This window comes from Lucilia cuprina, chromosome 5, assembly GCF_022045245.1.
Source record: "Lucilia cuprina isolate Lc7/37 chromosome 5, ASM2204524v1, whole genome shotgun sequence".
NCBI classification, from domain to species: domain Eukaryota; kingdom Metazoa; phylum Arthropoda; class Insecta; order Diptera; family Calliphoridae; genus Lucilia; species Lucilia cuprina.
Window position 1 is genome coordinate 57,738,230 of NC_060953.1, and position 18,409 is coordinate 57,756,638.

The 18,409-nt window shown below is 32.9% G+C and overlaps 1 protein-coding gene across 9 annotated transcripts in view; it reads right to left on the minus strand.

Moving 5' to 3' along the window:
- Positions 1–18,409, minus strand: part of LOC111681359 (protein piccolo) — a 119,232-nt gene that overhangs the window by 96,284 nt on the left and 4,539 nt on the right. For all 9 annotated transcript variants that reach the window (XR_006941054.1, XR_006941051.1, XR_006941053.1 and 6 more), the window contains exons 3-5: positions 8,654–8,707; positions 4,312–8,591; positions 4,052–4,118 (exon numbers count right to left, since the gene is read on the minus strand). Coding sequence is in view for 5 of the 9 variants with exons in the window: in XM_046952141.1 (XP_046808097.1) it covers positions 4,052–4,118; positions 4,312–8,591; positions 8,654–8,707 (4,401 nt within the window). In the remaining 4 variants the exon portion in view is untranslated. The remainder of the gene's footprint in view (positions 1–4,051; positions 4,119–4,311; positions 8,592–8,653; positions 8,708–18,409) is intronic.

Here is an 18,409-nt window from a genome sequence, read left to right on the forward strand (position 1 = left end):
TAGTCTAGTCTATAGTCTAGTCTATAGTCTAGTCTATAGTCTAGTCTATAGTCTAGTCTATAGTCTAGTCTATAGTCTAGTCTATAGTCTAGTCTATAGTTTGGTCTACAGTATAGTCTATAGTCTAGTCTATAACCTGGTCTATAGTCTAGTTTATAGGCTAGAATCTAGTATTAAATTGCTTACTGGGTTTTCACATGCACAAAATAAAAAGCGAATGAATGAATGAGCGATTAAAACACACAAGTACTTTTTTGTGTAATTGTGTTTAGTACCGTAATTATTGTGTAAATAAAATGAAAAACAAAAATATACATGAATATAATCGCGTATAAATATGTAAATAAAAAAGTTTGGGATTTTTTAATGACAAACTAGAGTAGATTTTAGCCGAAAGATTTTAGAGACGCACACAAATTTCGTCAAAGAAACATGGTGATTCACTAATTTCATTACTTTGCAGAAAAAGAGTAACCTCGTGAGACTTTTGCCCTTTAAATAAACTTTTGGTAATTTTCTTTGTAATTAAGAATACTTTGTACTTTTCAAAAAGAAAAATCTAATAACAATTAAGAGGAAATTGTATGTGTCCCCATTTTAGGAGACTTAAGAAGTTAAATTGTTATAATTAATTAGTTTTAAATATTGTTATGTTTTTCAAAATAACACCTTTTAAGTGGCATTGAAAATTCATTAAATTCCCTGAGAAAAAAATGTTTTTTGTTCAGAAAATATGCACAATTATCTTTAAATAAATTAAACAGTAAGTTCAATGAAAATAATAATAATATTGAGTTATAACGTTTTCAATCATTATGACACTGCCCCCACAATAATTTACATGTTCCAAGTTGCTCTTTCTTAAAAACTCTGTTTTGCTTAAACAATTTGTTAAGTAAATATGAAAAGTTTTAAAGATTATGTAAATTTTGTGTAAAAAAAAAAGTTTATAATAAAAATTACTTATTCTTAATAAAATTTATTATGAATTGTAGAAGAAATATTTTGACAAATCATATTTATAATCGTTCCTCAAGATCATGACAGTTATATTTAATATTCTGTGTGTGTATTTTGTATGAAGTGATTTTAATTTAAAGAAAAATGAGGTAAAAAAAATTAACAGATTTTATAATTTTGATAATGAATGAAACGGAATGCATATTTAGAATGCAGCAATTTCAGCATTGAGAAGGTCTATAGTCCAGTTTTTATAGTAGATGTATATAATATAGCATATTTTCGAATATAGTCAATCAATACCAAAAGCTCGACAGAACGCAAGTCTTTAGTGTTGACTAAAGTCAATTAAGTTTAGACTATAGTCGAGGTTATGGTCTGTAATATATTTAAGTCTAGTCTAGAGTATATTCGGCTCTATATTGTGAATTACATTCTAGTCTAAAGTCTTGATTATAGTCGAGTCTGGAATACAGTCGAGTATATATTCTAGACTCAAGTCAAGTCTGTAGTCTGGACTACAGTCAAGTCTATAGTCTGGCCGAGACTCATGTCTATAGTTTGGACCATATTATGGATTACATTCTAGTCTAAAGTCTCAAATACAGTCGATTATATATTCTGGACTGTAATAGATTCTAAAGTATGGATTATAGACTAGACTTTAGTTTGGTCTACTCGTATATTCAAGTCTATAGTCTTGACTATATTCGACACTACATTGTGGATTATATTCTTTCCTAAAGTCTGAATTATATTCGATATTGGAATAAAGTTAAGTAAATATTTTGGAATGTAGTCGATTCTATTGTCTGGACTATAGTCAAGTCCATAGTCCACACTGTATACTCGTGTGTATATTATGGATTATATTCTAGTCTAAAGTTTGGAACATAGTCGAGTATACATATATTCAGGACTGTAATTGATTCTATAGTCTAGACTTGACGTGACATTATAAACTAGACTATACGACTATACTGTAGTCGAGTTTTAATGTTAACTATAGACATTGGTAAAGTCTAGTTAAGTCTATTATCGAGTCTATAGACAATTTTCGAGTTTATAGCCTAAACTGTAGTCGTATCAATAGTTTGTTTTATGTTCTGGACTATAGTCGAGTCTTTAATCTAAACTATATTCTAGTTAATAGTGGGGACTATTGTCGGGATCATAGTATTTAACATAGCTAAGACATGACTATGGTCAAGTCTTTCTTAGTCTGGACTATAGTCGAGCCTATAGTCAAGTTTATAGTATATACTATAGTCGTGTCTTTGGTTTATGCCCTGGACTATAATCAGATCTTAGAACTATACACGAGGTCATAATCGGAATTATAATTAAGTCTAACTATGATCTAGTTTAAAGTTCGGTCTTCTGACTTGACTTTAGTTTAACCTATAGTTTGAAATAATAAATTCTATACTTTTGATAGATATAGTTAAAATAAGTTGTATGATTTTCCTAAAATTTTAAAATTATTAATATGTTTTTTATTGTAAAGTTAATAATGATATGTGTCAATCATTTAAAAAAATCTTAAAAATCACTAAATTTTTTAACTTAAAAATAAAGTTGCTAAAAATACTAAACGTTAGTTCGTATCTTTACATTAATTAAGATAAAAACTTAAAAATAACAAATTACATTTGTATTGTGTGTCTTTTTCGATGATGTGACTAATTTTTTGTTCATAAACTTGGCAAAAGACGAAACTTTGAGGAGACTTTTTACTGTGTTGTGCGAAAACGAGAAATCACATCAGAAATGAGTCATATCGACACCACACACAGATAGTCTGGTAGTGTTACTGCAGTTGTACCACACACTGAATAATATAATCAAAAGTTTAGGAGTTTTTTTGGCGCATGGACCATTAAGGAACTACACTACTATGAGTAAAAAATCCACATAGTTTTTTACTGGAAAAAAGGAGTTTCATTTTTTAATATTTTGAATAAAGTGATCTTTTCAAATATTTTGAATGAACTCACTGTCAACTTCACGAATCGTGTTCTAATACAATGAAAAACTTATACCATGATGTATATGAATTAACATTTCAGAACCTTTAATACCTATAGTAGGGTGTCTACAACAAATTTGTCATAAACACTAACGTGTTGGTACTTCAGTCTGTTTTATTTGAGTTTTGTTTTTTTTTTGCCATTTTAAGCATGATTCTATCTGTCGACAAACGACATTGTCTCAAGTTCCAAATAAAAATCTTGAAAATTACTTACTTGTACTCTTACGAGTTTATGCAACTTTAATTTCAAGTTTATGGATAAAATTTACACAAAAAAAGAAAACAAAAACTACAAATTATAATGAGCCGCAGTTATAGTACAAGAGGTGGGTGTCATAACAGTCAGTCTTTGATTTAAAAAAATATAATAAAGCGTCTGTCTTTACTATAATTAAAATATCTTTGTTATCTTTGTATTAAGCCTTAGCGATGAAATTCTAAACATTTTTGACAGATCTAGACTATAGAATGGACTTGACTGTATACTGGAATATAGACTAGTATATTGATTAAACTGCAGACTATGGACAAGACTATAGACTTGAATATAGACTAGATTATAAACTAGCCTATAAGTAGACTACACTGTAGAGTAGACTATAGACTAGACTATAGACTAGACTATAGACTAGACTATAGACTAGACTATAGACTAGACTATAGACTAGACTATAGACTAAACTATAGACTAGACTATAGACTAGACTATAGACTAGACTATAGACTAGACTATAGACTAGACTATAGACTAGACTATAGACTAGACTATAGACTAGACTATAGACCAGACTATAAACCAGACTATAAACCAGACTATAGACTAGACTATAGACTAGATTATAGACTAGACAATAAGACTATAAACTAAACTACGCACAAAAACATTTTTCTACAAAAAAATTTTTTTTATCGTGAAGTCATAATTTAAAGTTTGTTTTAATAAATGTCGAAATAAAACAAAAATTGGCTTACATTTGAAAAACGCTACATTGGTCTTACTTGTCAAAACATAAACACAAAAATATCAATCAAAATATCATAACAAACAAAAAAACTTACCATTCTTTGTTCAAATCGTGGTGGTGTTGTTGGTTTTGCCGCCAGAGAGTCTCTCTGCCAGTCATCTCTGCGAAAGATCAGAGCAAAACAAAGAAAATAATAAGCAAAACAGAAACGAAAATCATATGTATATGTTAAGTCACGTGAAATAGAGCTTTCACATTAAGCACTCTCTCTATTAAAAAGATCACTCTCTATTTCGCACGACAGAACACAAAGTTTTTGAGAAAAAGCATTAAATTTTTCAAAATTAAACTCACCTCTCCATACGTTGTATAATGGGCATTTGTGCAGTGCTGTCATGAATGCGTACTTGGTCTGGTGTAATTTCTTCAACAAACATATTACGTTGTTGAGATGGTGTTGGTGTTTGTTGAGGTTGCAGTTGTGGGGGCATTGTCTGAAAGCTGTTATTATCATAATAGAGGGGACTTATGGGACGACATGAACCACCTAAAAGCTCATCAATATTTTGATGACGTGATATGAATAATTGGCCATTTCGAGAGCGTAATTCATTGTTGTTGTATTGATTATAAGGTGTAGGTGGTTGTTGTAAATAATTGGGGTTTTGTTGATGTTGTTGTTGTTGCCGTTGATGAGGGAAATATTGTTGTTGTGGTTGTTGCTGCAGAGGTGATTGATTAAGGTAAACAATATCTTGTTGATAAATGGGTCCACCACCACCACCACTGGCCATGTAATTAGTCGAAGTTTCTAAAATTGGCTGTTGTGATGCGGCTGTTTGAACTTTTGTCATTGGAATGTTATCATAGGGTGATGTACATTGTTGTCTTTGCTGTGGTGGCGGAGGTGGTAGCAATTCTTCCTGTTGCACGGGACTGGCACATTGTCCCAAGGGTGGAGGTCTTTCGGAATATTCAAAATTAAAGGAATTACTTAGTTCGGCTTGGGAATCTATGAGATTATTGTGATTGTAGGATGAATGCTGATACTGCTGTAGTTCTGCTTCTTCCTCGGTGTTGTGATAATATTGCTGCTGCTGTTGTTGTATTGGCGCCGGTGGTTCAAAGTAACCATTTTGCTGGTAATTGTGTTGCGGAGTTGTAGGAGGTTTTTGCTGTTGACTGCTTTCCTCCAACCACCATTCCTGTTCTTGAGAGTTATTACGTTTATAGTTTTTATTTTCGCTAGCTTTATCCGATTTCGATTCACTAGTTTCTTCCTGCCACCAGGCTTTTTCTCCTGATTCCACTCTTGGTATATTGAATACTTTCTTGGTGGGTCCTGACATCCATCTATTTTTCGAATCACTATTGCTAGAGGAACTATCAGTTTTATCTTTATTCTTCTTGGGCAAAGCTATAGTAGCTTCTACTGTTATTTCGTTCTCTTGAGGTTGAGTCTCTGTCTGCTGTTCTTCTTGCAGCCACCAGGGCTTTTCGCCGGACTCTACACGACAGATTTTCAATTGTATGGAACCATTTTGTTTGGGTAGTTTATCACTTAATTGTGAGAGATTATTACCGGATTTATTACTCGTTTTGTCACTGTTTAACGAAGGATTATTGTTGACGGTATACTCAGCTTGAGCTTCCTCATTGTCATCATTCCACCAATCCGTTTCGGGTGTTATGCGACTTTTGGGAAATGGTTTGGCTTCAACAGGAGCTTCTTCGACACAATAACCATTGGAGGGATAATCTAAATCATTACTAGATCTACTTTTCACATAAATCGTTTCGTGTTTTTCTTCATCTTCGTTGGGCGTTTCATCGTTAGTCTCGTTAGTTATCCACCAGCCACCTGGTTTATCGTTTAGCTTTGCAGCATTGCCACTGGGGGTAGAGGTTAAAGATTGTATGTGATCTGTGGCCTCCTCCTCATCATCCTCATCTTCTTCTAGTTCTTCTTCTTGATTTAAAGTCTTTAAATCATCATCCGCCAAGGTATCATCTTCGTCATTGCGCAACCACCAGGCGGTTTCTCCCGAATCTATGTGTCTTATCTTAAAACGCATTTCATCTTTCAAATTGAAATCTAAAGCCGAGGCGGTATCTATTTGCCTGCTAGTATCCTGCCACCAGCTAGATTCCTCCTGATCCGTACCCGAGGTAGAGGAGGTGGTGGGATTGGTGGTAGTATAGGGAGACAAAGATTCCGTCTGCAATTCACTAGGCATTATGGACGATTCGTTTACCGTTGTGGTTTCCTGAGGACAATACGAAGTTGAGGTACTAGAAGATTTTGTATTCGATTTCGATTTGGTTTTTGTTTTAGTTTTCGTCGAGGACGTTGACGAGGTTGATTTTGTCGTTTTTATACTGTTTTTAGGTTCGTCTATAGAATTTATCGTATAATTCGGATTACTCTTACTGCTGCTACCGCTAGTTTTCGTTTTGACGGCTGGCGAAGGCGTTGTTTTCGTTTCGTTAGCTTGCGTTAAACTGATGCTCTTCTTCGATAACGATCTATCTAGATCATTACCTGATGATGAGTTCTCAGAGCTTTCAAGGTAAATCTGTTCATCGTTATTTGCATTGTCTTGCTGTTGTGCGGCGAAAAAGTTCGACACTGATGACAATTTCTTTAAACGCCTTAGGGGATCTTTATCGGAGGGGGTTTTGGGGGTGGTACGACTGTTGGTGGCTGATGAATCAGACTTTTTGGCTTTTTGGTTGTTGACGGAGGCAGCTGGTGGTTGTTGTGAAAAGCTATTTTCACTAGATGATTTTATACTACGACTATCAGCTGTGCTGTGTGTGGTCGGTGAGGTTGTGGTGGCGGTAGTGCTTGTGCTACTGCTTGTATTGGTGACGTCTTTAATTGCTTTTTTCTTAATGATTTTCTTCGTAGACTTTTTACTTTCGGTACAGCTTTCCGTACCACTTGATGAAGAAGTGGTGGTTGTGGTGCCCGCTGATGATTGGGTGGTTGTACTAGAGGTGGAAGTGGAAGATTTTGCTTTAATGTTTGAAGTGCTATTGTTGCGACTTAAGGGTGATTTGGGTGACACTACCGAACCATTGACAAAGGATTTATTATGACATCTGGGTCTAAGTTTGCTATCGGTTCCGGTACGTCTAATAGATCTATTAGACGCATTGCTTACTTCTGATCCCGCACTGGGTGATCTTTCTAAACGTTGTATGGCTTGCAGGGCACCATTTAAAGCTTCTACTGTATTTAAATCTGAATCTGTGCCTGTACTGGGGGTCCTCGATTTACGCGGTCGATCGGTGGGTCCTACATTAAGAGCCGATTTACGAAAATCTTTATTAGGCAGTTTTGTTGAAACACCAGTTGAGGAAGAAATCGATTTGGTGGGTGATTCTCCTTTGGGAGCAGCCGGTGGTTTATGGGCACTTAGATTTTCCATCGACGATTGTCTTGAAGTTATTTTTATGGACTTGGGAGGAGAAAGTTTTGATTTGCTATTTAAAGGCGATTTATTAGCTTTACTACTAGCGGAAGTGGAAGAAGCTGAAACGTCATCCTTTTTACTTTCCGAAGTAGAGTTCAGTGATGAGGATTTGGAGGCCGTGGTGGAGAGAGGACTGTGACTGTAGCGTAAACTAGAGGAAGTATAACGTTCCGTATGAGGACTGTAGGGAGAAGAAACCCGACTACTTAAACCAAATCTGGAGTAGCGTGTGGAATCATCTAAACGATCTGATTGAATTTCTTTTTCCAGCATTTTCTTTTTTCGCGTAGAACGTTGTATAGTCTTCTCTATAGTCTTGGCAATTTCTATGCGTCTGGTGCGATGAACTGTGGGAGCTGTTCCGGGGGGTGTGGGTGATGTCGCTCTAGTACATACGGCAACAGAAACAAATTTTTCCTCGTTATCTTCCTCCTCCTCATCGTCTTCCTCATCTGTTTCCGAGGAGCCTGTGGATTCTTCATTAGAAGTGGCTTCTGGTTTGTTTTCTTCTTTCTCCTCAGTTTTTTGTGCTTCCAATTCCTTTTCATTCGATTTACGTGTGGCAGCTTCTCGAGCTTTACTTATCGATCTAGCCTTAAAATCACTAGCCGATAAATAGGATATAGAAGTTGAAGAGTTATTAGCTGCTGGTGTTCTTCCAGCCGTAGATGAACTACCATAACGTGTTCCATATGTGTTGCCCGTTGTGGACTTTGGCACATTCATTCTGTAGGAACTTGCAGAGGAACCATAACCAATTTTACATTTTGTATCTAAAGCAGGACTAGGATCTCTAGATTTCCCTCTAAGACTTCTAGTTGCCGGACTAGGATCTCTACTTTTTATTCTGTTTGTATGTTCCAATGCTGCTGGACTGGGTTCTCTGGAATATTTACCCAAACTACTGGCCGAAGAACCATAACGTTTTAGCTGGCCCGGCTTGGAACCAGAGGAATCGCTAGTACTGCTGGTATCTGGTTTTGTTGCAGGAGAACTTGTTGCAGCTGAATAACGACTGACATAGGTGGAAGTGGGAACTATAGGCGTGTCACGTTTTAAACGATATGTTCCTCCCGAAAAGGAGGGTCTGTAGGAACTGGGTGAAGCCAAAGAACTATAACGAGAGGTGGCACTGACATCATCTCTTGAAGAGTACTAAAATAGAGAATTGATATGTAAAATATAAATGGAACCAAATAATTTACTCTAAAACTTACCGCACTGGAGGCCCCTGTTTTATAATTCGGAGATAGTGAAGATTTCCAAGGAGTCTAAAATTAGAGGCAAAAAAAAGTAATGTGAGACTTTGTTTTACAAAAGGAGCAACAAAACTAAAGAATCTAAATAGAATCCCTGGAAAACACTAGAACTGCTAATGCTTTATTTGGTCATTGCCCCATAAAACTCTAATGTTTTCCACACAATTTCCATTTTAAATGCAAAACTTAAATAGTACTTATTTCACTTTACACAATTTTAAGTGTACAAGGTCCATTTGCCAATAAAGGGGCAATTTAAACATTAACATGGAATAGAAAAGTGTGTGTGTGTGTGTTTGCATTTCGATTTTAATTGTTGCCACATATTGTAAGCATCAATTTGATTTTATAAAATCTATTATTGCCATGATACGTCTTAGTCGTCAATATTTAGTTGCCATTCATGCCACTCAAATGTTGCAATTTAGCATCAACATTTCATCAGTTTTAAAATGGGGTGTGTTTGTTTATATGCATATGCGTTTATATAGTCGAGTCTAGTGTTATTTGTCCATCAGATATCGTTTAATAAGATTGATTTGTTATTTAGTTGGCACTTAAAAATGAGATATACATGGGGAAAATGCAAGGGATGCATTGCTAGTGAGCATTTGTTGATGGACAATTATGTTTTAATTTTTTCTAGACTTTTGAGAGCTTTAAAGTCCAGATGATAGTCTCCCAAATACTCCTGATTATAGTATACTCTACAGTTCAGTTTTTAGTCTTCTCGCTATTCCAGAAGATAGACTTTTCTATAGTCCAGACTTTAGTCTATTCGCTAATCCAGAGGATAGTCTGCTCTATAGTCAAGACCACAATCTGCTTAATAGTGGAGAATGTAGACTATAGATTGGAGAATTAGCTAGACTATAGAGTAGACAATAGACTCGACTATAGACAAGACTATAGACTAAACTATAAACTAGACTATAGACAAGACAATAGACTAGACTATAGACAATACAATAAACTAGAATATACACTAGACATAGACTAGACTATAGACTAGGCTCGACTATAGAATAGACTATAGACTAAACAAAAAACTATACTATAGACTAGACTATGATTGAACTAAAGACTATACTATAGACTACACTGCAGACTAGACTACAGACTAGACTATAAACTCAACTAGATTAGAGCATAGACTAAACAAGATAGAGACTAAGCTAGACTAGACTATAGATTAGATTATAGACTAGACTATAGACTAGACTATAGACTAGACTATAGACTAGACTTAGACTAGACTTAGACTATAGACTAGACTATAGACTAGACTATAGACTAGACTATAGACTAGACTATAGACTAGACTATAGACTAGACTATAGACTAGACTATAGACTAGACTATAGACTAGACTATAGACTAGACTATAGACTAGACTATAGACTAAACTATAGACTAGACTATAGACTAGACTATAGACTAGACTATAGACTAGACTATGGACTAGACTATAGACTAGACTATAGACTAGACTATAAACAACAATGTAGTCTAGGCTTTTATTTGGTCTATACCCTATTCTATATCCTAGTCGATAGTTAAGTTTATAGAGTGGTCTTTAGTCTAGTGTATAGTCTAGACTATAGACTAGACTATAGTCTGGGCTTTTGTTTGGTCTTTACTCTATTATGTAGTCTAGTCTATAGTTAAGTTTATATACTAGTCTATAGACTAGACTTAAGACTAGACTATAGACTAGACTAGAATATAGACTAGACTCTAGCCTAGACTATAGTCTATAAAATAGAATATAGACTAAATAAAAGATTAGACTATAGACTGGACTATAGACTAGACAATAGAGACTAAACCAGACTTGACTAAACTATAGACTACACAAAGAACTATATATAGACTAGGCTTTAGACTAGACTAACGACCAGACTAAAGACTAGACTATAGACTAGGGTATAGACTAGACTAAAGACTATACTATAGACTAGGCTATATACTAAACTAAGGACTAGATTAAAGACTAGGCAATAGACTAGACTATACTAAAGATACTTTAAAGAGTTTGGTCTGTAGCTCACAGTACAATCTAACCAATAGTCCATACAGTTGTTGACTATAAAGTGCCGACTCCAGTCGGTTTTATAGTCCATACTCTAGAAAAGACTTTTATCAGAAAATATTTGGTCTTTAGTGGAGACTATAGTTTCCTCGCTAAAAGAGGCTAAGTATAATCTTTATTGCAGCCTATACCTGTAGTCGGGATTAATTTGATCAATATTAAGGACCATAATCTAATCTAGACAATAACTAAATAGTGTGATTTATAGTTGAGATATTTTCTAAATGTTTAGAGTCTCCTGCATGGTATACCTTCCCCGTTGCAGCAACAACATTGCACTAAACAATTGCCAACAAATCATCACTAAAACATATAAAATGTGAAAAATAAAAAACTATTAGAAACATTCCGTACGACCAAAGAATATTGAAATAAAATAAAATTTTCACTCCCTTTTTTTGTGTATTGTTTGATTTTTCAGAATATTTATTCAATGCATTTCAACGTTTACTTTTCACTTTATTTACAATTTCAATTAAATGGCGCTGCTGATCGCCACACGATCACAACTCGGTGGCTGATTAAACAAAAGTGTTGTGAAAGGGGGGAGGGGGGTAGCGGTCGAAAGAGAGGGGTAGAAGGGTGTTTAAATGCGAAACAGGCAGGCCTTCAATAAGTCGTTTAATATAGAGCAAAATTTTTCAATTACATTTTGATGTGTAAACAGATTCATTTCAATTTGTTTCAACATATGCGGTACAACAAAAGCGATCGTTCCACAGAGATCGCTAAAAGACACTGGCTATACAATGATCTACATAAATAAATATTGATCAGAATGATGAATGTACTTAAGACGAATGAATAATGCAAACAATAGAAAGGGAGCATTAGTAGCATTTTAGTTCTAAAATGTTCAAATAATTATGTTTAGAAAATAAAGAAACTTAATATTTTTTTTCAACTTTATTTAGTGATCTTACAGTTTTATTTTGGTTTTTAAGCAAAAAAGAAATCATTTTTTAACATGTTTTCTTTTTTAGGATTTTTCAAATTGACAATTTGCACACTTTTTAATGGAAAATGTCATTTTTGTTAAAGAAAAAAATAAAACAATGTTGCCTAGTACAAGAACTACAACGACATCATTATGATCATCATTAAATTGTACAAGATTTGTGGCGCGTCTTATTGTTGTGTGGAAAGTACCAACAATGTTTTGCAACAAAGTTTATTTAAAGGGAATTCATATGAAACGTATTAATTTATGTCATGAAACATTTGGCATGTCTCAACATCATCATCATTACCACTGACATTATGTTTAGACATTTCTTGTTCATGGTGAATGGAAATAAAAAAAGAATTTCAAATTCAATTTTTATACATACATAGGCTATTTTCTAAAGGATATCCCAATAAACAAATATTTTAGATTGTTAAATTAAAATATAAATTTTTATTTATGTTATAAATTATTTAAAATTATATTTTCTTTCTTACAACCAGACATGTCTGACTGAACGCTAATTTTATTCTTTGTCTAATTTCACGCCATTGATTTTAAACAAATTTATAATTATTTGGCAAAAACATAAACAGAAACCATTAAAGTTTTGTGTTGTCTTAATTTTCTTAATATTTTTAAAATAAAAAAAAATAATTCAACAATTTCAAAGCAACTCGAATAACAAAGTTCAAAACAATAATTAAAACATAAAAAAGTCAAAAATCACACAAAACATATAAAATATTATGTCATTTTTTATTGGGACGATAAAAAAATATTAGATTATACTATTGTTTTAGCCGGAAAATAGAAACTTAAAAAAGAAATATTAAAATGAAAATTGAGCAAATATTTGAAAATTAAAATATTTTTTAAAATACATATAATGGCACGCGAATGTTTTATTTAAAATGTGTTTTCTATTTAAGTTCATAATTGTATTTCTGTGTTTCTGTTTTAGAACTCACACAAAGATTTGTACTATTTATTGTATCTTTTGAAATCAATGAATTTGTGCCAAAAAAAATTCAAAATTTTGTATGAATTCTAAAATCGTTTTAGGGAAAATTTACACACATGTGCTTGAGCTATACATTCATTATAAAGAATTACTAAATCAAAAAATATGTTTGAAAATTTATATTATGAATGAAATAATTTATTAAACAATAGTTGTTTTTTTTTTGTAATAAATTGTATTAGACAATTTAGTCTAGTCTAGCAGACTAAATTAGTCTGCATTATAATTGACATTGAATTTGAAAAGAATTGAGAAAAGGGAGAAAAATTAATTGGTTTACAAGGAATATAACTAACTAACTTATTAACTATAGACTAGACTATAGACAAGAATATAGACTAGACTATAGACAAGACTATAGACTAGACTACATAATAGACTACATACTAGGCTACATACTAGACTATAGACTAGACTATAAACTAGACTATAGACTAGACTATAGACTAGACTATAGACTAGACTATAGACTAGACTATAGACTAGACTATAGACTAGACTATATACTAGACTATAGACTAGACTATAGACTAGACTATAGACTAGACTAAAGACTAGACTATAGACTAGACTATAGACTAGACTATAGACTAGACTATAGACTAGACAATAGACTAGACTATAGATTAGACTATAGATTAGACTAAACTATTGACTAAACTATAGACTAAACCATTAACTAAACTATAGACTAAACTATAGTCTAGACTATAGTACAGACTATAGACTAGACAAGGAACTTAAAATCGGCTGTGTTCAAAATGACTGAATTTGGAAAACAGATGGTTTCGAAAATCACCCAAAAAAATTATATTTTTCTTGGTTCATGTTCACGGTCAAAGTTTTAAAGGGTGATTTACTACGTTCTTCTCCAGCTAAAACTTGTTCCTTAATTAAATAAAATAATTTCACTACTTCTTTCTTATTTTATACCAACTAATATATATGTACTAATAATACTCTATAATTTATTAAATTCTTATTTTTAAACACTCAACATTAATTATTCTAATTTTAGAAAAAAAAAATTTGTTAAAAATAAACCATAATTTAAGCAATGACACACGTTCTGAAAACCAACAAAAAAAAACTAAATAAAAAAATATACACGAGTAGCACCTCTACACTATTAATTAAATTTGGAATCTCTATTAAAAACAACAAAAATATACAAATAAATATTACAACAATATGTGAGTGAATGAGTACATAAGTACAACAACACACAAGAAAATATAAATTTATTATAATTTTTTCTTTCGTTTTCTTATAAAAATGGCATTTAATACAGGAAATCATCACTAGATTTTCACATCTTCTTATTAAAAATGCACCTAAATATACAAGAGTCTATTAAATAAAGAAAAAATTACACACATACTCCTCTCAGACTAGAACGAAAACATTTTCACATTTTTAAAAATTTATTGTCGGATTGCCGGAGCTAAAATGTATGAATGAATATTTAAGATAGATTTTGAATTTTCTTAAACTTATCGCTAGAGAAGGAAGATGCAACAGGAAAAAAAAACAAAGATAGCGGCCATAGAACGGAACGATCTTTAATTAATTAAGTGGCTAAAAATTTGAATGTGTGAATGAATGTATAGCTGAGTGTGTTTGTTTGTTTTTAGAATAATGGACAAAAAAGTGAGAAATGAGTCTGTGTGAGTTCAGACAAAATGCAAACAGTTGTTCGATTCGAAGAGATATTGCGATTGTTTTATACTAGCATACCCGGACTGCTTCGCGGCTGTTATTAACTTAAATAAATATCTGTAGATTGCAAATTTATAAAAGTACTAGCTGTAACAAGTTTGCTTCGCTTCCCTTAAAAAATATCATTAAAACAAATCCATTACAAATTGAATAAACACTCCAGCATTCAATTTGTATAGGATGTGCCACGCCCCCTTAAATATATTCCTAAATTCAATCACTGCTTTTTTATTTAATCTACATATATGGAAGGTACCACGTCGCTGATTTAATAGATATTAATGTTATGAATTCTAGCTCTAATAGTTAATTGGGTATAAGAATTTTTATCTTTAATTCATTAGTCAGGTACCACGCCCCTTTTTTCATTGTCCAGCCTTCTATAGTTTTCATGTAAAGACTTCTAGGATTTTTCTTTTAAGAAATCAATTGCACAAAGGTGACAAACCGAGTTGTATCACAACTTCTATAGTATCTGCCGTTAATATGCTTCTTGTGGAAATTGAGTCTATGGGATTTAGAGTTATTGTTTATATGGTACATATCTGTTAATTACTTTGACAAGAAAACTACACGTAAATCTAGCGATAACGTAACATTTTTCCTTTTAGAGAAAAATACCCCCGGGGGCATGTTACCTTAATGAATGACCCCATCTTCGTATTATTGCAATACCGGGAAAAAGAGGTGCTACCAGTACCTCTAGTCTGTTGGAACTAGTGACGTCACTCTTCGGACAATGCTGAGAATGGTTTGACATGAAATTGAATCGTGTACAAAGGGTGGCCAGCTTCCCGCTGGACTATATACTAGCTGGTCAGTTGGTTTAGGTTCATTCGAAATCCGCGCTGTGGTTTAAACCTCTATTCCATTTCTGGGTAAGTTTGGTGCTGTTACGGCTGAGAACAGATACCTCACAGAGAAGTGACTGAGGGACTAAGCGTTGGATGAATGAATGAGTACACGGGTTTTGCAAGCCCTAGAATGAGTGTGTCAGATAAATGAGAAGTGAGCTGTATAGAAGGGTATCTCATACAGATGATACTTTTGAGTTTTCCTTTCTTGTCTAGGTATATTGAGAGAAAACTCTGTTCACACCAGATTTACCACAATGTGTTCTCTATGAGTTCAGTTTATTTTTAAGATTCGTAGTTCTGTCTACTGGTTACGTCTGTAGGTGCTGTTGACGACTCAACCAAGGCCATCCCATCTGCGTCGATGTAAGCGAAAGTGGTTGAGCAAAGTGTACGAATAATGGACCGGAAGTTCCATATACGTAAATTGCCACCGGCTTGTAAGAAGCACAATAGCATCCTTTTGAGCTTGTCCCTTAGTAACAAATTTCCTTTATACATACACATATAGATAATTGGAATGCATGATCGGAACAGTGGTAATTAAAAGTCGTGAAACGCTTTGTTTAATGAAATACTTGGCGAAATAGAAATTAAATTCTACACAAATTTTCAATATAACTCAACATGATGATGATGTTTAACATCTACACTACACTGCTATAATGAGGAGCGTATTATGCGTTTTTGCTTATGTTTGTAACACTATGAAGAATTGGTCCTTCACACAACTTAAAGTATAACAATAGGCTCAGAATCACTTCCATAGTTAATTAAGCTATGTCTGTCCATCCCTTTGTCTACCTGTCCGTCCGTCTGTTTGTCTTTCTAAAATTTGTCACACACTCACTCTTGTAGGGTATTCATGGCCGACTATACACTCATACTTCTTTTATAGAAACTTAATGATTTCTCTCTAGAAAAAGTGTGTCTCTGTAATTGTTTTAAGGATTAAAATAAATCTCATCTCTTAATCAAATCTTTTAGAAATATAAAAATTGTCAACACTTTTCATCAACTTTCACCCCTAACTGTATAGGCCCTCCTTACACATATGTACATACATACATATATGAATGTCTTCCTATATTTAGCCTTAAACTCTTACAACTTAAGACACACGCATAATGACTATTTTTAGAAAATCTTTAATAAATTCCAAAGTTTTTTTTCCAACTCTCAATAAAAGTATTTTTATAATAATAAAAAAAAAATTACGTGTTTGTGTTCATACATCATAAAATATCTTATAGTGAAAAAACTAAAATTGTTCAAGTAATAAATAAATTTTATAACATGCGATAGATTTTTGTTCTCTACACTAAATAAACTAAAATGTAAATTTACATGCTCATAAAAAATATAATTCCTTTTAATGTTTTTTTATTTTCAATTTAATGAGTTAATTTGTTAATACATAAATGTTTTATTTTTTTTTCTTCAAGTCCATAATAAAAATAAACTAAACATTTTACTGTAAAAAAATATATTTTAAAAAAGTCTAATGGGGAGAAAAAAAGGGTTGTTACAACATCTTGTCATTGAATTTAAATACATTTATTACATAAACAAATTTACTAAAATAACAAAAATTAAGTAAATATAGGATAACATTAGAAAATAAAGAAATTATCATAGGCACGTAGTTAGTTAAAAGTTTTAAACCGTGCACAATGGGCCGTTATAAGCTATTAGACAGACAGTATTTTGAATGATTTAATTTAACTGAATATAAGTATATGAATAAAAGTTATTATTTTAACACTGCACTGTTATTGGAGGCAAGTGCTTACCACAAACGCTTACAAGTAATTAGAAAAAGAAGACGTTGTAAATTGCATGAGAAAAAGTATACGGCATCTTAAGCATTACAGGCAAGAGAACTAAAGATTTAGAAAGTATTTATAAAACACCTTATTAGTAAGACCTTATTAGACAACTTCTATGTAATCCAGACGAAATGTAGTAATTGTTGAAAAGTATGTTGTTAGGTAAGTAATTACAAAAACTTGCCATCAAATTTGGCATTGTTCGATCTGTAGAAGTATTTTACAATATTTTTTTAAAAAATGAACTTCTTAAAACTTTGAAGTCTTTTAAAAAGGACACAGGATCACGAAATGAAAAATTAACAAAGCAGTTTCACTCCCGTGCGCGTTTCTCCAATTTAATAATTCAATTTAAAATAAACATCAGTCAGATTTAGTATTTTGGTTAATGAGTTATTAGTCAGTCAGTTCAGTTATGAAGGGGACTTTGAATGTGTGCTAGAGTGAAATAAAACCCAATCATTACGAAAGTTTAGACTTATATACAACTAAGTTTTTTTTAAATTTTTGTAGAGATACTAGAGCATTAAAAGTAACTATGAGCTTAAAATACCAATTCGAGTGGTTGTGGAGTTTTCTTGGGCCAAGAAAAGAGTAAGTGCCAAATCTAATTATCTTTAAATATGGTTTACATGGATTCAAAGTTAAGATAGAAAGACCGGCAGATTGACAGACAGTTATCTGTCCGTATACAGACAGACCGATGAATCCAAAGTTGGATATAAAGACCGATAGTCAGGCAGATAGACAGATATACAGACAGATTTATAAACAGATTGACAGTCTTATACTATTGAATTTTCCTTCCTTATCCAGATATGTTCCGAGTTTACTCTGTTCCTATCAGTATTACCACAGTATGTCCATGTAAGTAAGAACAATGTCTACGGCTTCTTGATGATCGTACTTCGGTCTACCGGTTACGTCTCTAGAAGCTGTGGCCGAATCAACAGAGGAAATCCATTGGTCAAGGGATTAGATAGCTCGAGTACTTCAGCAAAGTACTTGTGCATAGACCGATCAGAACCAATGTACAAAAAGACCACCGTGAGATAAGGCCGTCAAGGCAGCTGCTAACGTTAAAACTATCGACATTCCTATCTCCTTTTAAGTCATATTGGTAAGTATTATATTTTCTATATAGAAAGTAAATTATATGGTAGGTAATTCCCAAGGCGCCTTATATGGGAGTCAATTAGGGACCAATTCTTGTAAATTTTTGTATCACGATCTTTGTTGTCATATAACTT